The 20646-nt window shown below is 36.4% G+C and overlaps 1 protein-coding gene and 1 pseudogene across 1 annotated transcript; one reads left to right on the forward strand and one right to left on the reverse strand.

The window, feature by feature from the left end:
- The window catches only part of LOC146922313 (uncharacterized), a 145238-nt pseudogene that overhangs the window by 31457 nt on the left and 93135 nt on the right, over window positions 1-20646 (forward strand).
- On the reverse strand, window positions 2445-5835 carry LOC146922315 (heavy metal-associated isoprenylated plant protein 22-like). Its single transcript, XM_085715301.1, has 3 exons — window positions 5698-5835; window positions 5526-5601; window positions 2445-4139 (listed from the first exon to the last, which is right to left on the reverse strand). Exons 1-3 carry the CDS (start codon window positions 5770-5772, stop codon window positions 3847-3849), a joined length of 444 nt encoding a protein of 147 aa, XP_085571427.1. The 5' UTR covers window positions 5773-5835; the 3' UTR covers window positions 2445-3846.

The raw sequence follows: 20646 nt of genomic DNA on the forward strand, positions 1-20646 counted from the left end.
CAATGTTGCATCTTTGATAAACATCAGAAAGTAATCTTGTTCCCCTGACAGGAACGTCATCTACCATTTCATTTTCCCAATCTTCAATGTTCTCATCAATCTGGAGTTTTGGATTTTTAGAAATTACCTCCATCTCCTTTGTGTCATCCCAGTTCCACTCTTCATCTTCCATAAAATGCACATCTCTACTTACAATAATTTTACCATTTTGTGGCTGGAAAATTTTATAAGCTTTTGCAACGGAGCTGTAGCCAATAAAAATGCCTGGTAGAGCTCTTTTGTCTAGTTTGTCTCTCTTGATTTGTGGAACATGAGTAAAGCACAAACATCCAAATATTTTAAGGAAATTCAGGGAGGGTTTATAACCATACCAAGCCTCAAATGGCGTCTTATCCTTTACTGCTCTTGTAGGAAGCCTATTTTGCAAATAAACAGCAGTGTTTGCCGATTCCGCCCAAAATTGCTTTGGCAAGTTCTTCTCATGCAGCATACATCGGGTCATCTCCAATATAAATCTGTTTCTTCTTTCACTAACTCCATTTTGTTGTGGAGTGTATGGAACAGTCAACTGATGATGAATGCCAGCGTCATCACAGAATCGATCAAATGCTTCAGAAGTATACTCTTTGCCATTGTCTGATCTGAGAGGTTGAATTTTACAACCACTTTCATTCTCCACTCTTGCTTTGAATTTCCAAAATACTTGTGCTACCTCTGACTTGTGCTTCAGAAAGAAGATCCAACACATACGAGTAAAATCATCAATGAATATAACATAATAAGACTACCATTCAAAGAAGATGTTCTTTGTGGGCCTGCAATGTCAGTATGAATTAATTGCAACTTCTTTGTTGCTTACCAAGTTGTCTTTGGAAATGGTTTCCTGCTTTGCTTTCCAAACTGACAAGCCTTGCAATTTGAAATATGGTCATCAAGTTCTGGAATGTCATTTGCCATCTCCTTGGATTTCAACTGCAGCAGACCTTGATGATGATATAATGTCCGAGCCTTTTGTGCCATAAGTCTGTGACATTTTCTTTCATTTGAAAAGCAATTTGCTCCTCCTCCAATGGATTTAGAGCAAAACTTTTTCCTCTCATTTTTACTTTGAAAATGTCTTTGCCATCACTATCTTTAATCAAGCAGCTTTCATTTTCAAACAACACTTTATAACCTCTTTCAATTAATTGCCCAACACTTAACAAATTCTGATCAATTTCAGGGACGTACAACACATCAGAAGTTAACTTTGTACCTGAATAGGTTGAGATTGCTATTGTTCCTTTTCCTTTCACAGCAATGTAATTGCCATTTCCAACCCAAACTTTTGTTGAGGTTGCATTGCTTAGTTCCCTGAATAAATCTTTGTTATGTGTCATGTGGTTGGTACAACCACTATCAATCAGCCAATTCTCACTTGATTCGATGCTAGAGAAACATGTTGCAACGAATAAGTGATCCTCATCTTCCTCTTGATCAACAACCTTTGCCTCATCATTATGTTGTTGATTCCTATTTTTACAAATAACAACTTCATGTCCCATTTGATTACACTTGGTACACTTAGCATCAGGTCTTCTCCAACATCTAAAGGGTGGATGGCCTTTCTTTCCACAATGTTGACATGGAGGATAAGATTTTCTTCGATTTACATTCTTTTCTGTTGCATTGGCTGATGTTGATCCCACATTATCCTGCTTGGTTGTTAATGCTCCTTCAAGTGTTGTTTCCTCTCTCATCAATCTTCTCTGTTCTTGTGCCTTCAATGCATTAAGCAATTCTGCCAAAGAAATTTTTGAGAAATCTTTGGTATTCTCCAAAGTAGTGATGGTTGCTTCATATCTTTCGGGTACCGTTACAAGAAATTTTTCAACAATTCTTGAGTCAGAGAATTCTGATCCCAAAAGTCTCACATTGTTTGCAATATTGAGAAGTTTGTCAGAGTAATCTTGAATCGTCTCAGAATCCTTCATTCTTTGAAGTTCGAATTCCCGGATCAGGTTCAGGACTTGCATGCCTTTAATTCTTTCATCACCTTCATATTCTTTCTTGAGATAATCCCATATCTCCTTTGCTGATTTCAAGGACATGATTCTTGTGAAAATAGTGGTTGAGACAGCAGCAAACAAGCAGGCCTTTGCCTTTGCCTTCTTTGTCTTTTTTTCCTTTTGCATTTTTATTTGTGCCATGGTGGGATTGTTTGGAAGTACAGGAATTTCATAATCTTCTTCCACTGCTTCCCACAAATCCAAAGCTTCCAAATATGCCTCCATACGCACTGCCCAAAGTTGGTAGTTACTTCCGTCGAACACCGTCGGAGCGATGCCAGAGAGACTTGCTTCGGTTTCCATGACGTTAAACTCACACAGATCCCTTAGAATAGGGCTCTAGATACCAATTGTTGTTAATTGAACAAAAAACAGTTGCAGGAAATGAACAAGACAAAGGAGAAATAACTGCTTTCATTCATATAATTTGTCTGATAAAAAACAAACAGAACACACACTATGTTTTACATAGTTTGACAATACTAAAAACTTCCAATAACTACCACAATACAACACAATTAATTAAAGAAAACTGAACATCAGTTACTAAAATAAAATAACCAACACATAATACATAAAAGTCTTCACATCAGCAGTCCTAAGCATGATATTTAACATACATAACCTCTTCTACCATTGGAAACCTTCATAGCTTGCTCAGTATCAACTTCTTGATTTTAAGACTTCATGCATTGTTCTTAAACAAGTAAGCTACTCTGCAATTCATCTACGAAGAGTGTTGTTACATCATTGAACTCTTCAATGGAGCACACTACATAATTGAACTTGCTTGTTGAAGATCTCATAATCTTCTCAACAACTAGTGTTTGATCCATCTTTTCACCATGAGATGTCATCTTGTTAGCAATAGAAAGCGTTCTTGCGAAATATTCATCAATGGATTCACCTTCTTTCATAGCATGAATCTCAAAATCCTTGCGTAATGGTTGCAGTTGAGCACGTTTCGCCTTTGTGGAACCTTGATATTTCCTACGCATTGCATCCGAAATTTCCTTAATTGAATCTTTAACCAAGATTGTTTCCATGATTGTTATATCAATGGATTGAAAGAGATAGTTTTTCACTTTAAGATCACATATCTTACTATCTTTATCAACTTTCTCTTGTTCTAGGGTTGGATTCTCAGGAGCATTGATGATGCCAGTTTCAATCAAGCTCCAATATTCTTTGGAAGGAAGCGGGTTTTCCATTAACATTGCCCAATGATCATAGAAACAATCAAACTTTGGAATGGAAGGTTGTGCGAAATTTGCAGAATCCGCCATGGATGAATGGCTGGAGTTTTGATATGAAGAAGATGAAAGAATGCATAACTGATTGTAACAAACTTTCCCGCCAAAAAGCTGCACTTTCTAATTCTTAGGTACAAGCCCTAACCAGGCTCTAATACCACTTGTAAGGTGAAAATGATTTGTTATTCATTTAATTGAAATTGACAACCTTTGAATACCTATATATAGCAAATGTATCTAGGTAACTAAGCTAGCTTGCTTTACAAGTTACTAAGCAAAATTAACCCTAATTCTCACTAAGCATGCTTAAAGGATAAGCACTAACTCCTAACAAGAATTGATGGTTGAAACTGGCAAAGAAAACAAACACTATAAATTTTACAAATCAATTCAACACCTTTTTTTTTTCTTTTCTTCTTTATATATAATCTCTCTTTTTATCACATCATCGAATAATTACATCAATCATATCACTCTTTTTTTCTCGTTTTTCCTCTTTATTTCAAGATGTATACATCCTACACAAAACATTTTCCTATATGAAATTACATGATTGAACATGCGTTTGCGTTATCATCGTTAAAAAGCGCCATCATCTTCAACTCTGGAGACTTAGGGTCACCCACAGCTTGCGGGACACCCCTGACGAAACCAGTAGGTGCTTTCATGTCATATGCCCCAATAGCATAAGGATAAGTCACTAAATTGTAGGGAACTAAGGACCACATATCAGCTGTTTTTCCTGTGCTCCTCACTTCATCTAAGACCTCATTTGCATCTATATTCCCAGTCACGGTTACCCTTTGTTGCTTTTGATTTACATTAAATGATTCCACACCTGAAAAATAATATCATTTTCTCAATAAATTTGTGACAATGTTCGTTCGTTCAAATATCATTACTCTTCTACTAAAAAAAATATCATTACTCTAAATAATTTTTCTATTTCAAAACACAATTGCTTAGCCTTTTCCTTTCTCTTGATTTCGTACATATAATTAATTAATTCAATTGTATGTATTGAAATGCTGTTTCCTACCGTTTCGGAGTTGCAATTTTATATATTTAAAAAATATAAATATTCCTTGTCTGCCTTAGTTTATTTTTTGTACAAATTGCATCGTTGGTCTAGATATATGTATTTTTATATTAAACATGACGATTGCGTATTATAATACTTTAACGTACAACTGCAAGTCAGATAACGATAGAAGAAGTTGCAACGAAGATATGTCAAAGTAAAAGAAGTTGCATCAAAGAAACAAAGATGAATACTTTTATAATTTTTTTTTTCTGTCAAAATAGTCTATTGACTAAATTAACACACTTCAAGACATATGAGTATTCTTTTTAAAATGCATGTCAATGGTGAAACAAAACAAACAATTTACGTTTGTACCTTCCATGAAGGTTAGTAGCTTATAGGATGTTTCTTACGGTGAAACATAAAAGTTGGTATTAGATAATTTTGAAATATAATATGTTTTTTTATTGTCATAATTACTTATGCATATAGTTTTCCACAGCTGTAATATGCATGTATTTAAATATTCATGTTGTATCTTTCAAAAATAAATATTCATGTTATATATATTCCTCACGCATATATATGAATGCCATAAAATGACTATCACCCCTAAAATGAAAGCATAACTAAACATTATTTTTTGCTTACTTGCAAATTTTTGGACCAAGTCATGAATATAATTATAATTTTTCCCTCTATTAATTGTAGTGCATACAATGGTTCAAAACAATAATATTTGAGTGCATACAAGAGCTAGTTTTTTTTTTTTTTTTTTGACAAGAAGAGCTAGTTTATTCTGCATCTTTTGGCTCATTAATTATTTTAAACCCATGTGATGCTCTAGGATATTCAATCCTGAGGTGTTTGTATCGAAAGTCATATATACATACATATAAGTGGGTTTTAGAAACAAATATTAATTGGTTAATATGCAATGTTACTAATCATAATGGATTCTGAGCCTTCTTCTTAAACTCCATAAGGTGTGGCAAGTCAACCATATTCTAAGTGGATGTTATCTAGTTTTTTTATTTTTTGACCGAGTTTCAACAAAATATACTGTATGTTAATTTTCGACCTAGTGTGTTACTTATAACACTCCTCTAAGTGTATGAAAAAATGTTAGCAATCATATGATAGCATTGCCTACATATATGCATATAGATATAGATATGATTGAATAATATAAATACGAACCATCAATGTCTTCGACAGCGTTTGTAACTTTCCTTACGCAACCATCACAATCCATTTTCACCCTGATATGAACGGTCTAAATGGAAAAAAAAAAAAAAAAAAAAATATTACAATAGGCACATAAAACCTCTAATTGTGTGAATTATTTAAAGTAGAGATGAATGAAGAAAACCTTCTTAGGAATACGTTTCTCTGGTGGCTTCGTACAAGAAGTGAAAAAATCTGAAAGTAGACGAAAAATACCCATTTGTGTGTGCTCCAAGGTAACTTGTTATTGAAAAGAATTTGATATGGAACTTTGGTTGTTTGTGAACTTCAACATGCATGATTTCATATATATAGCAGTAACAAAACATTGGTCAGAATAAATTAATAATTTTTGTGTGATTATTGTTACTCGTACATCAATTTAATGACGTACTATATATAATACTATACACTCCACATTGAATACATAAATTATTTTCTAGCGTCAAATGAAAGATTTATATGTTGAGTCAAAAAATAAATGAAAGATTATATGGTAAAAGAAAATATTGATTGACTTGACTTTCGTTTTCATTGGGGGTTGGGGGTTGGATTTGATGTTAATAAACCTTATTTTTCCTTCAAAACTTTCAGATATATTTTTATATTTGTTCACACATTCAAGAGAAATTGCGACTAAGGTTTCATATAATTTTTTATAAACAAAAACTAATTAAAAAAGTTAAGAGATACTCCAATCATTACATAGAAAAAAACTGTCATTGAATAAGTCTTGCAAGCATTCTCTAGGGAACTTACACCAATTAGTTTAACTAACACAAGTTTGTCGTCCTAATCAGTGGCTTCCTAGCTAATCAATGGAGATTGAAATAATTTTATAAGGGGACAAGAAATTTGCAGACATAGAAAATTATTTTTATTCCTTAAAAAAAAAAAAATTATAAGGGGGCTTCCTAGCCTCTTCTTTTTCATCACAAGAATTGTAAGAGTTCTGATTGAATCATATATTCGTCAAATCTAGTATTCAACAAATCCAGTTTATTTTAGAAGGCAAACTTTATCACAACAATCCAGTTTATTTTAGCCCACGGGAATTTGAACTGGCGAAAATTGAACCTGAGACCTTTCGAAAAACACACTCCACAGTCTATCATGAGTATGAGAAAATAAGTATGAGACATACTAGTTTAAACTAAATCAATCAAATTAACTCTTACTCCCATAAAAATGTTATCTTTCCCACATCGATAGATCGTTGGAGCAATCTAGACACAGATGAATCAATTAATTTAAAATTGATTATATAAATTTCAATTGAAATTTAGTAAATGAATCGACTAATAGGGAGTCTGTCTATTTTGGATAAATCAATATCCATTTCTCTTGAAATGTCCGAAATGAAATGATTAATAGAGATCGATTTTGGCGGACCAATAATTCATTTCTCTGATTTCTTATTAATTGATTCTTTCCTTTAATGAACAGATTCATTTCAAATAGAATTGGTTCATTTCACACAAAGCTCTTTTGAAATGCTTTCTACACTTGTGTGTATTAACTGAAGCTATGATGAATCATTTTATCTATTATAGAACAGTAGAAGGATTGCATTTTAACGCATTACTTAATCCAACAAAGATTATATGCAATTCCATGGTGTTTAGTGATTCATGATGGACAAAATGCATGCTAGCTGATTGAGCATATTATCTTGAGAACTTACAAAGGCTATAAAAGATTAAAATTAATACGAAAGTGAGATCCTTCACTTCTTTGTCATTATCAAAACATTCTTCAATAACATTTGGGATGATAAACTGATGGACACTATTAGAGTATAGAGAATAAACCATAGTTAGTTGAGATGTAAACTATGGTTAGTTGTTTAGTTAGTTAGTTAGAGTGTTTGAGAAGCTTGGTTAAGAGTTAGTTACACAACTAAACTCTATATATAGGAACACTCATGTATCATTTCATAAATCTTTTTCAATACAATTCATAATGAATTCTAAGGGTTTTCCCTATGTTTCTTCCTATCATTCATACTTCTCCTATGAAGCTAATCTCAATCTCTATGATCCTATTATTTCTGATATGGTATCAGAGCGATACCGTTGCGTATATAGCGATCGTGAAGATGAAGATTTGGCTACTGAAGATGAAGACAGGGAACTTGTTTCTGACTGTGATGATGAAGTTCTAAGCGAAGATGAAGATTGCTCATCTGAATCTCTACGTCAAGCATCACCATTCCAAGAAGCTATGGAGAATGGCTGTGTTTCGCAGATGATGAAGAAGACGACTTATCTCTTCCCTAACTTCTCAAAGCAGCAAGATTCAATTCTTGAATCTGGAATCATGGAGTGCAAGCATTGGTTCGATCTTACTCAATTGTTTTCCGGTGTCACTGTGAACAGTTCGATCAAGATCGACAAAATCACCGATTCAAGAACCACTGAGTTCTTGTTTCCCATTCCAAGTTTGATTCAGTTTTCATGCTTCAAGTTTAAGAAGTTGGTTTCGGCAACAACGACAACACTGCCAGAACGTGTCAATTTCTTTTACAATCTTCATGGCGTCCACATCAAAGTATTTGATCCCGGTGGTAATTTTTGTTATTCATCGTCCTCATTTCTGTCAAGCTCAGTTTGCATTTCATCTGTATTCGTTAGGATCTTCGTGTTCGATTCCAACTGCAATCGATTGTGTTCGCTGTTGCGTCTGTTTCGAGATGGTGGTTCTGCATTTGTATTTGATCCTGGTGGAAATCACTATGTATCGTTGCCCTCTTTTTCTGTCAAGTTCTTTTTCAATTTCGTTTTTCATGTACACAAGCTTTTTCATCAATCGGTTATGGTGGATACCATGGGATAGAGGGAAGCAACCGTTCTCCGATGAAACTCACAGTCACGTTCTTTTCCAGAAGCAGAGTGTTTTGGTGAGGCAACTTTGAAGGCTTGCGTTTCTTGCTGGACAATCGCGTTTTTGGCTGTTTTCTGTGTTTGGATTGTCATGTTTGCAGGATCGTTTAGTTTTGGTCTTATTGCTTCCATAAATTGCAAATTGCTTCCGTAAATTGCAATTTTCCTCTGTTTTGTTCAAAGCAGGCACGTTTTCGTTCAGATGCAATTTTAGGCCAATTGTGATTCAGATTCGTGTTTCCAGAATCAATGTGTTAAGAAGAAGCAGAAAAGTTTCTTTAGGATAAGCCCATTATGGTTCAGAATCGTGTCTTGCATAATCACTTTGTTTGGAAAATTAGGCTGGTTGCAGATTTTCAGAAGGAGATGCAGAGTGTTTGTGTTCTCGTGTTACAAATTTCCAGCTGGATTGGGCTTCATTAACTCTGTGCTTGGGTCTCTACATTGCTGGATTATCATTTGATAGTTTTTTCTCCCAATTTTACTTAGTTGCTTCAGTATAAACAAATTGTAATTTCCATAGTATTTCAAACTCAAATTGGTGAATTTTCCCACTTTGAGTTTGAGGGAGGCTATTAGAGTATAGAGAATAAACCATAGTTAGTTGAGATGTAAACTATGGTTAGTTGTTTAGTTAGTTAGTTAGAGTGTTTGAGAAGCTTGGTTAAGAGATAGTTACACAACTAAACTCTATATATAGGAACACTCATGTATCATTTCATAAATCTTTTTCAATACAATTCATAATGAATTCTAAGGGTTTTCCCTATGTTTCTTCCTATCATTCATACTTCTCCTATGAAGCTAATCTCAATCTCTATGATCCTATTATTTCTGATATGGTATCAGAGCGATACCGTTGCGTATATAGCGATCGTGAAGATGAAGATTTGGCTACTGAAGATGAAGACAGGGAACTTGTTTCTGACTGTGATGATGAAGTTCTAAGCGAAGATGAAGATTGCTCATCTGAATCTCTACGTCAAGCATCACCATTCCAAGAAGCTATGGAGAATGGCTGTGTTTCGCAGATGATGAAGAAGACGACTTATCTCTTCCCTAACTTCTCAAAGCAGCAAGATTCAATTCTTGAATCTGGAATCATGGAGTGAAAGCATTGGTTCGATCTTACTCAATTGTTTTCCGGTGTCACTGTGAACAGTTCGATCAAGATCGACAAAATCACCGATTCAAGAACCACTGAGTTCTTGTTTCCCATTCCAAGTTTGATTCAGTTTTCATGCTTCAAGTTTGAGAAGTTGGTTTCGGCAACAACGACAACACTGCCAGAACGTGTCAATTTCTTTTACAATCTTCATGGCGTCCACATCAAAGTATTTGATCCCGGTGGTAATTTTTGTTATTCATCGTCCTCATTTCTGTCAAGCTCAGTTTGCATTTCATCTGTTTCCGTTAGGATCTTCGTGTTCGATTCCAACTGCAATCGATTGTGTTCGCTGTTGCGTCTGTTTCGAGATGGTGGTTCTGCATTTGTATTTGATCCTGGTGGAAATCACTATGTATCGTTGCCCTCTTTTTCTGTCAAGTTCTTTTTCAATTTCGTTTTTCATGTACACAAGCTTTTTCATCAATCGGTTATGGTGGATACCATGGGATAGAGGGAAGCAACCGTTCTCCGATGAAACTCACAGTCACGTTCTTTTCCAGAAGCAGAGTGTTTTGGTGAGGCAACTTTGAAGGCTTGCGTTTCTTGCTGGACAATCGCGTTTTTGGCTGTTTTCTGTGTTTGGATTGTCATGTTTGCAGGATCGTTTAGTTTTGGTCTTATTGCTTCCATAAATTGCAAATTGCTTCCGTAAATTGCAATTTTCCTCTGTTTTGTTCAAAGCAGGCACGTTTTCGTTCAGATGCAATTTTAGGCCAATTGTGATTCAGATTCGTGTTTCCAGAATCAATGTGTTAAGAAGAAGCAGAAAAGTTTCTTTAGGATAAGCCCATTATGGTTCAGAATCGTGTCTTGCATAATCACTTTGTTTGGAAAATTAGGCTGGTTGCAGATTTTCAGAAGGAGATGCAGAGTGTTTGTGTTCTCGTGTTACAAATTTCCAGCTGGATTGGGCTTCATTAACTCTGTGCTTGGGTCTCTACATTGCTGGATTATCATTTGATAGTTTTTTCTCCCAATTTTACTTAGTTGCTTCAGTATAAACAAATTGTAATTTCCATAGTATTTCAAACTCAAATTGGTGAATTTTCCCACTTTGAGTTTGAGGGAGGCTATTAGAGTATAGAGAATAAACCATAGTTAGTTGAGATGTAAACTATGGTTAGTTGTTTAGTTAGTTAGTTAGAGTGTTTGAGAAGCTTGGTTAAGAGATAGTTACACAACTAAACTCTATATATAGGAACACTCATGTATCATTTCATAAATCTTTTTCAATACAATTCATAATGAATTCTAAGGGTTTTCCCTATGTTTCTTCCTATCATTCATACTTCTCCTATGAAGCTAATCTCAATCTCTATGATCCTATTATTTCTGATATGGTATCAGAGCGATACCGTTGCGTATATAGCGATCGTGAAGATGAAGATTTGGCTACTGAAGATGAAGACAGGGAACTTGTTTCTGACTGTGATGATGAAGTTCTAAGCGAAGATGAAGATTGCTCATCTGAATCTCTACGTCAAGCATCACCATTCCAAGAAGCTATGGAGAATGGCTGTGTTTCGCAGATGATGAAGAAGACGACTTATCTCTTCCCTAACTTCTCAAAGCAGCAAGATTCAATTCTTGAATCTGGAATCATGGAGTGAAAGCATTGGTTCGATCTTACTCAATTGTTTTCCGGTGTCACTGTGAACAGTTCGATCAAGATCGACAAAATCACCGATTCAAGAACCACTGAGTTCTTGTTTCCCATTCCAAGTTTGATTCAGTTTTCATGCTTCAAGTTTGAGAAGTTGGTTTCGGCAACAACGACAACACTTCCAGAACGTGTCAATTTCTTTTACAATCTTCATGGCGTCCACATCAAAGTATTTGATCCCGGTGGTAATTTTTGTTATTCATCGTCCTCATTTCTGTCAAGCTCAGTTTGCATTTCATCTGTTTCCGTTAGGATCTTCGTGTTCGATTCCAACTGCAATCGATTGTGTTCGCTGTTGCGTCTGTTTCGAGATGGTGGTTCTGCATTTGTATTTGATCCTGGTGGAAATCACTATGTATCGTTGCCCTCTTTTTCTGTCAAGTTCTTTTTCAATTTCGTTTTTCATGTACACAAGCTTTTTCATCAATCGGTTATGGTGGATACCATGGGATAGAGGGAAGCAACCGTTCTCCGATGAAACTCACAGTCACGTTCTTTTCCAGAAGCAGAGTGTTTTGGTGAGGCAACTTTGAAGGCTTGCGTTTCTTGCTGGACAATCGCATTTTTGGCTGTTTTCCGTGTTTGGATTGTCATGTTTGCAAGATCGTTTAGTTTTGGTCTTATTGCTTCCATAAATTGCAAATTGCTTCCGTAAATTGCAATTTTCCTCTGTTTTGTTCAAAGCAGGCACGTTTTCGTTCAGATGCAATTTTCGGCCAATTGTGATTCAGATTCGTGTTTCCAGAATCAATGTGTTAAGAAGAAGCAGAAAAGTTTCTTTAGGATAAGCCCATTATGGTTCAGAATCGTGTCTTGCATAATCACTTTGTTTGGAAAATTAGGCTGGTTGCAGATTTTCAGAAGGAGATGCAGAGTGTTTGTGTTCTCGTGTTACAAATTTCCAGCTGGATTGGGCTTCATTAACTCTGTGCTTGGGTCTCTACATTGCTGGATTATCATTTGATAGTTTTTTCTCCCAATTTTACTTAGTTGCTTCAGTATAAACAAATTGTAATTTCCATAGTATTTCAAACTCAAATTGGTGAATTTTCCCACTTTGAGTTTGAGGGAGGCTATTAGAGTATAGAGAATAAACCATAGTTAGTTGAGATGTAAACTATGGTTAGTTGTTTAGTTAGTTAGTTAGAGTGTTTGAGAAGCTTGGTTAAGAGATAGTTACACAACTAAACTCTATATATAGGAACACTCATGTATCATTTCATAAATCTTTTTCAATACAATTCATAATGAATTCTAAGGGTTTTCCCTATGTTTCTTCCTATCATTCATACTTCTCCTATGAAGCTAATCTCAATCTCTATGATCCTATTATTTCTGATATGGTATCAGAGCGATACCGTTGCGTATATAGCGATCGTGAAGATGAAGATTTGGCTACTGAAGATGAAGACAGGGAACTTGTTTCTGACTGTGATGATGAAGTTCTAAGCGAAGATGAAGATTGCTCATCTGAATCTCTACGTCAAGCATCACCATTCCAAGAAGCTATGGAGAATGGCTGTGTTTCGCAGATGATGAAGAAGACGACTTATCTCTTCCCTAACTTCTCAAAGCAGCAAGATTCAATTCTTGAATCTGGAATCATGGAGTGAAAGCATTGGTTCGATCTTACTCAATTGTTTTCCGGTGTCACTGTGAACAGTTCGATCAAGATCGACAAAATCACCGATTCAAGAACCACTGAGTTCTTGTTTCCCATTCCAAGTTTGATTCAGTTTTCATGCTTCAAGTTTGAGAAGTTGGTTTCGGCAACAACGACAACACTGCCAGAACGTGTCAATTTCTTTTACAATCTTCATGGCGTCCACATCAAAGTATTTGATCCCGGTGGTAATTTTTGTTATTCATCGTCCTCATTTCTGTCAAGCTCAGTTTGCATTTCATCTGTTTCCGTTAGGATCTTCGTGTTCGATTCCAACTGCAATCGATTGTGTTCGCTGTTGCGTCTGTTTCGAGATGGTGGTTCTGCATTTGTATTTGATCCTGGTGGAAATCACTATGTATCGTTGCCCTCTTTTTCTGTCAAGTTCTTTTTCAATTTCGTTTTTCATGTACACAAGCTTTTTCATCAATCGGTTATGGTGGATACCATGGGATAGAGGGAAGCAACCGTTCTCCGATGAAACTCACAGTCACGTTCTTTTCCAGAAGCAGAGTGTTTTGGTGAGGCAACTTTGAAGGCTTGCGTTTCTTGCTGGACAATCGCATTTTTGGCTGTTTTCCGTGTTTGGATTGTCATGTTTGCAAGATCGTTTAGTTTTGGTCTTATTGCTTCCATAAATTGCAAATTGCTTCCGTAAATTGCAATTTTCCTCTGTTTTGTTCAAAGCAGGCACGTTTTCGTTCAGATGCAATTTTCGGCCAATTGTGATTCAGATTCGTGTTTCCAGAATCAATGTGTTAAGAAGAAGCAGAAAAGTTTCTTTAGGATAAGCCCATTATGGTTCAGAATCGTGTCTTGCATAATCACTTTGTTTGGAAAATTAGGCTGGTTGCAGATTTTCAGAAGGAGATGCAGAGTGTTTGTGTTCTCGTGTTACAAATTTCCAGCTGGATTGGGCTTCATTAACTCTGTGCTTGGGTCTCTACATTGCTGGATTATCATTTGATAGTTTTTTCTCCCAATTTTACTTAGTTGCTTCAGTATAAACAAATTGTAATTTCCATAGTATTTCAAACTCAAATTGGTGAATTTTCCCACTTTGAGTTTGAGGGAGGCTATTAGAGTATAGAGAATAAACCATAGTTAGTTGAGATGTAAACTATGGTTAGTTGTTTAGTTAGTTAGTTAGAGTGTTTGAGAAGCTTGGTTAAGAGTTAGTTACACAACTAAACTCTATATATAGGAACACTCATGTATCATTTCATAAATCTTTTTCAATACAATTCATAATGAATTCTAAGGGTTTTCCCTATGTTTCTTCCTATCATTCATACTTCTCCTATGAAGCTAATCTCAATCTCTATGATCCTATTATTTCTGATATGGTATCAGAGCGATACCGTTGCGTATACAGCGATCGTGAAGACGAAGATTTGGCTACTGAAGATGAAGACAGGGAACTTGTTTCTGACTGTGATGATGAAGTTCTAAGCGAAGATGAAGATTGCTCATCTGAATCTCTACGTCAAGCATCACCATTCCAAGAAGCTATGGAGAATGGCTGTGTTTCGCAGATGATGAAGAAGACGACTTATCTCTTCCCTAACTTCTCAAAGCAGCAAGATTCAATTCTTGAATCTGGAATCATCGAGTGAAAGCATTGGTTCGATCTTACTCAATTGTTTTCCGGTGTCACTGTGAACAGTTCGATCAAGATCGACAAAATCACCGATTCAAGAACCACTGAGTTCTTGTTTCCCATTCCAAGTTTGATTCAGGTTTCATGCTTCAAGTTTGAGAAGTTGGTTTCGGCAACAACGACAACACTGCCAGAACGTGTCAATTTCTTTTACAATCTTCATGGCGTCCACATCAAAGTATTTGATCCCGGTGGTAATTTTTGTTATTCATCGTCCTCATTTCTGTCAAGCTCAGTTTGAATTTCATCTGTTTCCGTTAGGATCTTCGTGTTTGATTCCAACTGCAATCGATTGTGTTCGCTGTTGCGTCTGTTTCGAGATGGTGGTTCTGCATTTGTATTTGATCCTGGGGGAAATCACTATGTATCGTTGCCCTCTTTTTCTGTCAAGTTCTTTTTCAATTTCGTTTTTCATGTACACAAGCTTTTTCATCAATCGGTTATGGTGGATACCATGGGATAGAGGGAAGCAACCGTTCTCCGATGAAACTCACAGTCACGTTCTTTTCCAGAAGCAGAGTGTTTTGGTGAGGCAACTTTGAAGGCTTGCGTTTCTTGCTGGACAATCGCATTTTTGGCTGTTTTCCGTGTTTGGATTGTCATGTTTGCAGGATCGTTTAGTTTTGGTCTTATTGCTTCCATAAATTGCAAATTGCTTCCGTAAATTGCAATTTTCCTCTGTTTTGTTCAAAGCAGGCACGTTTTCGTTCAGATGCAATTTTCGGCCAATTGTGATTCAGATTCGTGTTTCCAGAATCAATGTGTTAAGAAGAAGCAGAAAAGTTTCTTTAGGATAAGCCCATTATGGTTCAGAATCGTGTCTTGCATAATCACTTTGTTTGGAAAATTAGGCTGGTTGCAGATTTTCAGAAGGAGATGCAGAGTGTTTGTGTTCTCGTGTTACAAATTTCCAGCTGGATTGGGCTTCATTAACTCTGTGCTTGGGTCTCTACATTGCTGGATTATCATTTGATAGTTTTTTCTCCCAATTTTACTTAGTTGCTTCAGTATAAACAAATTGTAATTTCCATAGTATTTCAAACTCAAATTGGTGAATTTTCCCACTTTGAGTTTGAGGGAGGCTATTAGAGTATAGAGAATAAACCATAGTTAGTTGAGATGTAAACTATGGTTAGTTGTTTAGTTAGTTAGTTAGAGTGTTTGAGAAGCTTGGTTAAGAGTTAGTTACACAACTAAACTCTATATATAGGAACACTCATGTATCATTTCATAAATCTTTTTCAATACAATTCATAATGAATTCTAAGGGTTTTCCCTATGTTTCTTCCTATCATTCATACTTCTCCTATGAAGCTAATCTCAATCTCTATGATCCTATTATTTCTGATATGGTATCAGAGCGATACCGTTGCGTATACAGCGATCGTGAAGACGAAGATTTGGCTACTGAAGATGAAGACAGGGAACTTGTTTCTGACTGTGATGATGAAGTTCTAAGCGAAGATGAAGATTGCTCATCTGAATCTCTACGTCAAGCATCACCATTCCAAGAAGCTATGGAGAATGGCTGTGTTTCGCAGATGATGAAGAAGACGACTTATCTCTTCCCTAACTTCTCAAAGCAGCAAGATTCAATTCTTGAATCTGGAATCATGGAGTGAAAGCATTGGTTCGATCTTACTCAATTGTTTTCCGGTGTCACTGTGAACAGTTCGATCAAGATCGACAAAATCACCGATTCAAGAACCACTGAGTTCTTGTTTCCCATTCCAAGTTTGATTCAGTTTTCATGCTTCAAGTTTGAGAAGTTGGTTTCGGCAACAACGACAACACTGCCAGAACGTGTCAATTTCTTTTACAATCTTCATGGCGTCCACATCAAAGTATTTGATCCCGGTGGTAATTTTTGTTATTCATCGTCCTCATTTCTGTCAAGCTCAGTTTGCATTTCATCTGTTTCCGTTAGGATCTTCGTGTTTGATTCCAACTGCAATCGATTGTGTTCGCTGTTGCGTCTGCTTCGAGATGGTGGTTCTGCATTTGTATTTGATCCTGGGGGAAATCACTATGTATCGTTGCCCTCTTTTTCTGTCAAGTTCTTTTTCAATTTCGTTTTTCATGTACACAAGCTTTTTCATCAATCGGTTATGGTGGATACCATGGGATAGAGGGAAGCAACCGTTCTCCGATGAAACTCACAGTCACGTTCTTTTCCAGAAGCAGAGTGTTTTGGTGAGGCAACTTTGAAGGCTTGCGTTTCTTGCTGGACAATCGCGTTTTTGGCTGTTTTCCGTGTTTGGATTGTCATGTTTGCAGGATCGTTTAGTTTTGGTCTTATTGCTTCCATAAATTGCAAATTGCTTCCGTAAATTGCAATTTTCCTCTGTTTTGTTCAAAGCAGGCACGTTTTCGTTCAGATGCAATTTTCGGCCAATTGTGATTCAGATTCGTGTTTCCAGAATCAATGTGTTAAGAAGAAGCAGAAAAGTTTCTTTAGGATAAGCCCATTATGGTTCAGAATCGTGTCTTGCATAATCACTTTGTTTGGAAAATTAGGCTGGTTGCAGATTTTCAGAAGGAGATGCAGAGTGTTTGTGTTCTCGTGTTACAAATTTCCAGCTGGATTGGGCTTCATTAACTCTGTGCTTGGGTCTCTACATTGCTGGATTATCATTTGATAGTTTTTTCTCCCAATTTTACTTAGTTGCTTCAGTATAAACAAATTGTAATTTCCATAGTATTTCAAACTCAAATTGGTGAATTTTCCCACTTTGAGTTTGAGGGAGGCTATTAGAGTATAGAGAATAAACCATAGTTAGTTGAGATGTAAACTATGGTTAGTTGTTTAGTTAGTTAGTTAGAGTGTTTGAGAAGCTTGGTTAAGAGTTAGTTACACAACTAAACTCTATATATAGGAACACTCATGTATCATTTCATAAATCTTTTTCAATACAATTCATAATGAATTCTAAGGGTTTTCCCTATGTTTCTTCCTATCATTCATACTTCTCCTATGAAGCTAATCTCAATCTCTATGATCCTATTATTTCTGATATGGTATCAGAGCGATACCGTTGCGTATACAGCGATCGTGAAGATGAAGATTTGGCTACTGAAGATGAAGACAGGGAACTTGTTTCTGACTGTGATGATGAAGTTCTAAGCGAAGATGAAGATTGCTCATCTGAATCTCTACGTCAAGCATCACCATTCCAAGAAGCTATGGAGAATGGCTGTGTTTCGCAGATGATGAAGAAGACGACTTATCTCTTCCCTAACTTCTCAAAGCAGCAAGATTCAATTCTTGAATCTGGAATCATGGAGTGAAAGCATTGGTTCGATCTTACTCAATTGTTTTCCGGTGTCACTGTGAACAGTTCGATCAAGATCGACAAAATCACCGATTCAAGAACCACTGAGTTCTTGTTTCCCATTCCAAGTTTGATTCAGTTTTCATGCTTCAAGTTTGAGAAGTTGGTTTCGGCAACAACGACAACACTGCCAGAACGTGTCAATTTCTTTTACAATCTTCATGGCGTCCACATCAAAGTATTTGATCCCGGTGGTAATTTTTGTTATTCATCGTCCTCATTTCTGTCAAGCTCAGTTTGCATTTCATCTGTTTCCGTTAGGATCTTCGTGTTTGATTCCAACTGCAATCGATTGTGTTCGCTGTTGCGTCTGCTTCGAGATGGTGGTTCTGCATTTGTATTTGATCCTGGGGGAAATCACTATGTATCGTTGCCCTCTTTTTCTGTCAAGTTCTTTTTCAATTTCGTTTTTCATGTACACAAGCTTTTTCATCAATCGGTTATGGTGGATACCATGGGATAGAGGGAAGCAACCGTTCTCCGATGAAACTCACAGTCACGTTCTTTTCCAGAAGCAGAGTGTTTTGGTGAGGCAACTTTGAAGGCTTGCGTTTCTTGCTGGACAATCGCGTTTTTGGCTGTTTTCCGTGTTTGGATTGTCATGTTTGCAGGATCGTTTAGTTTTGGTCTTATTGCTTCCATAAATTGCAAATTGCTTCCGTAAATTGCAATTTTCCTCTGTTTTGTTCAAAGCAGGCACGTTTTCGTTCAGATGCAATTTTCGGCCAATTGTGATTCAGATTCGTGTTTCCAGAATCAATGTGTTAAGAAGAAGCAGAAAAGTTTCTTTAGGATAAGCCCATTATGGTTCAGAATCGTGTCTTGCATAATCACTTTGTTTGGAAAATTAGGCTGGTTGCAGATTTTCAGAAGGAGATGCAGAGTGTTTGTGTTCTCGTGTTACAAATTTCCAGCTGGATTGGGCTTCATTAACTCTGTGCTTGGGTCTCTACATTGCTGGATTATCATTTGATAGTTTTTTCTCCCAATTTTACTTAGTTGCTTCAGTATAAACAAATTGTAATTTCCATAGTATTTCAAACTCAAATTGGTGAATTTTCCCACTTTGAGTTTGAGGGAGGCTATTAGAGTATAGAGAATAAACCATAGTTAGTTGAGATGTAAACTATGGTTAGTTGTTTAGTTAGTTAGTTAGAGTGTTTGAGAAGCTTGGTTAAGAGATAGTTACACAACTAAACTCTATATATAGGAACACTCATGTATCATTTCATAAATCTTTTTCAATACAATTCATAATGAATTCTAAGGGTTTTCCCTATGTTTCTTCCTATCATTCATACTTCTCCTATGAAGCTAATCTCAATCTCTATGATCCTATTATTTCTGATATGGTATCAGAGCGATACCGTTGCGTATACAGCGATCGTGAAGATGAAGATTTGGCTACTGAAGATGAAGACAGGGAACTTGTTTCTGACTGTGATGATGAAGTTCTAAGCGAAGATGAAGATTGCTCATCTGAATCTCTACGTCAAGCATCACCATTCCAAGAAGCTATGGAGAATGGCTGTGTTTCGCAGATGATGAAGAAGACGACTTATCTCTTCCCTAACTTCTCAAAGCAGCAAGATTCAATTCTTGAATCTGGAATCATGGAGTGAAAGCATTGGTTCGATCTTACTCAATTGTTTTCCGGTGTCACTGTGAACAGTTCGATCAAGATCGACAAAATCACCGATTCAAGAACCACTGAGTTCTTGTTTCCCATTCCAAGTTTGATTCAGTTTTCATGCTTCAAGTTTGAGAAGTTGGTTTCGGCAACAACGACAACACTGCCAGAACGTGTCAATTTCTTTTACAATCTTCATGGCGTCCACATCAAAGTATTTGATCCCGGTGGTAATTTTTGTTATTCATCGTCCTCATTTCTGTCAAGCTCAGTTTGCATTTCATCTGTTTCCGTTAGGATCTTCGTGTTTGATTCCAACTGCAATCGATTGTGTTCGCTGTTGCGTCTGCTTCGAGATGGTGGTTCTGCATTTGTATTTGATCCTGGGGGAAATCACTATGTATCGTTGCCCTCTTTTTCTGTCAAGTTCTTTTTCAATTTCGTTTTTCATGTACACAAGCTTTTTCATCAATCGGTTATGGTGGATACCATGGGATAGAGGGAAGCAACCGTTCTCCGATGAAACTCACAGTCACGTTCTTTTCCAGAAGCAGAGTGTTTTGGTGAGGCAACTTTGAAGGCTTGCGTTTCTTGCTGGACAATCGCGTTTTTGGCTGTTTTCCGTGTTTGGATTGTCATGTTTGCAGGATCGTTTAGTTTTGGTCTTATTGCTTCCATAAATTGCAAATTGCTTCCGTAAATTGCAATTTTCCTCTGTTTTGTTCAAAGCAGGCACGTTTTCGTTCAGATGCAATTTTCGGCCAATTGTGATTCAGATTCGTGTTTCCAGAATCAATGTGTTAAGAAGAAGCAGAAAAGTTTCTTTAGGATAAGCCCATTATGGTTCAGAATCGTGTCTTGCATAATCACTTTGTTTGGAAAATTAGGCTGGTTGCAGATTTTCAGAAGGAGATGCAGAGTGTTTGTGTTCTCGTGTTACAAATTTCCAGCTGGATTGGGCTTCATTAACTCTGTGCTTGGGTCTCTACATTGCTGGATTATCATTTGATAGTTTTTTCTCCCAATTTTACTTAGTTGCTTCAGTATAAACAAATTGTAATTTCCATAGTATTTCAAACTCAAATTGGTGAATTTT

Source organism: Medicago sativa, chromosome 5 (genome assembly GCF_051527215.1).
Source record: "Medicago sativa cultivar Bolivia chromosome 5, Bolivia_mono, whole genome shotgun sequence".
In the NCBI taxonomy this organism is placed as follows: domain Eukaryota; kingdom Viridiplantae; phylum Streptophyta; class Magnoliopsida; order Fabales; family Fabaceae; genus Medicago; species Medicago sativa.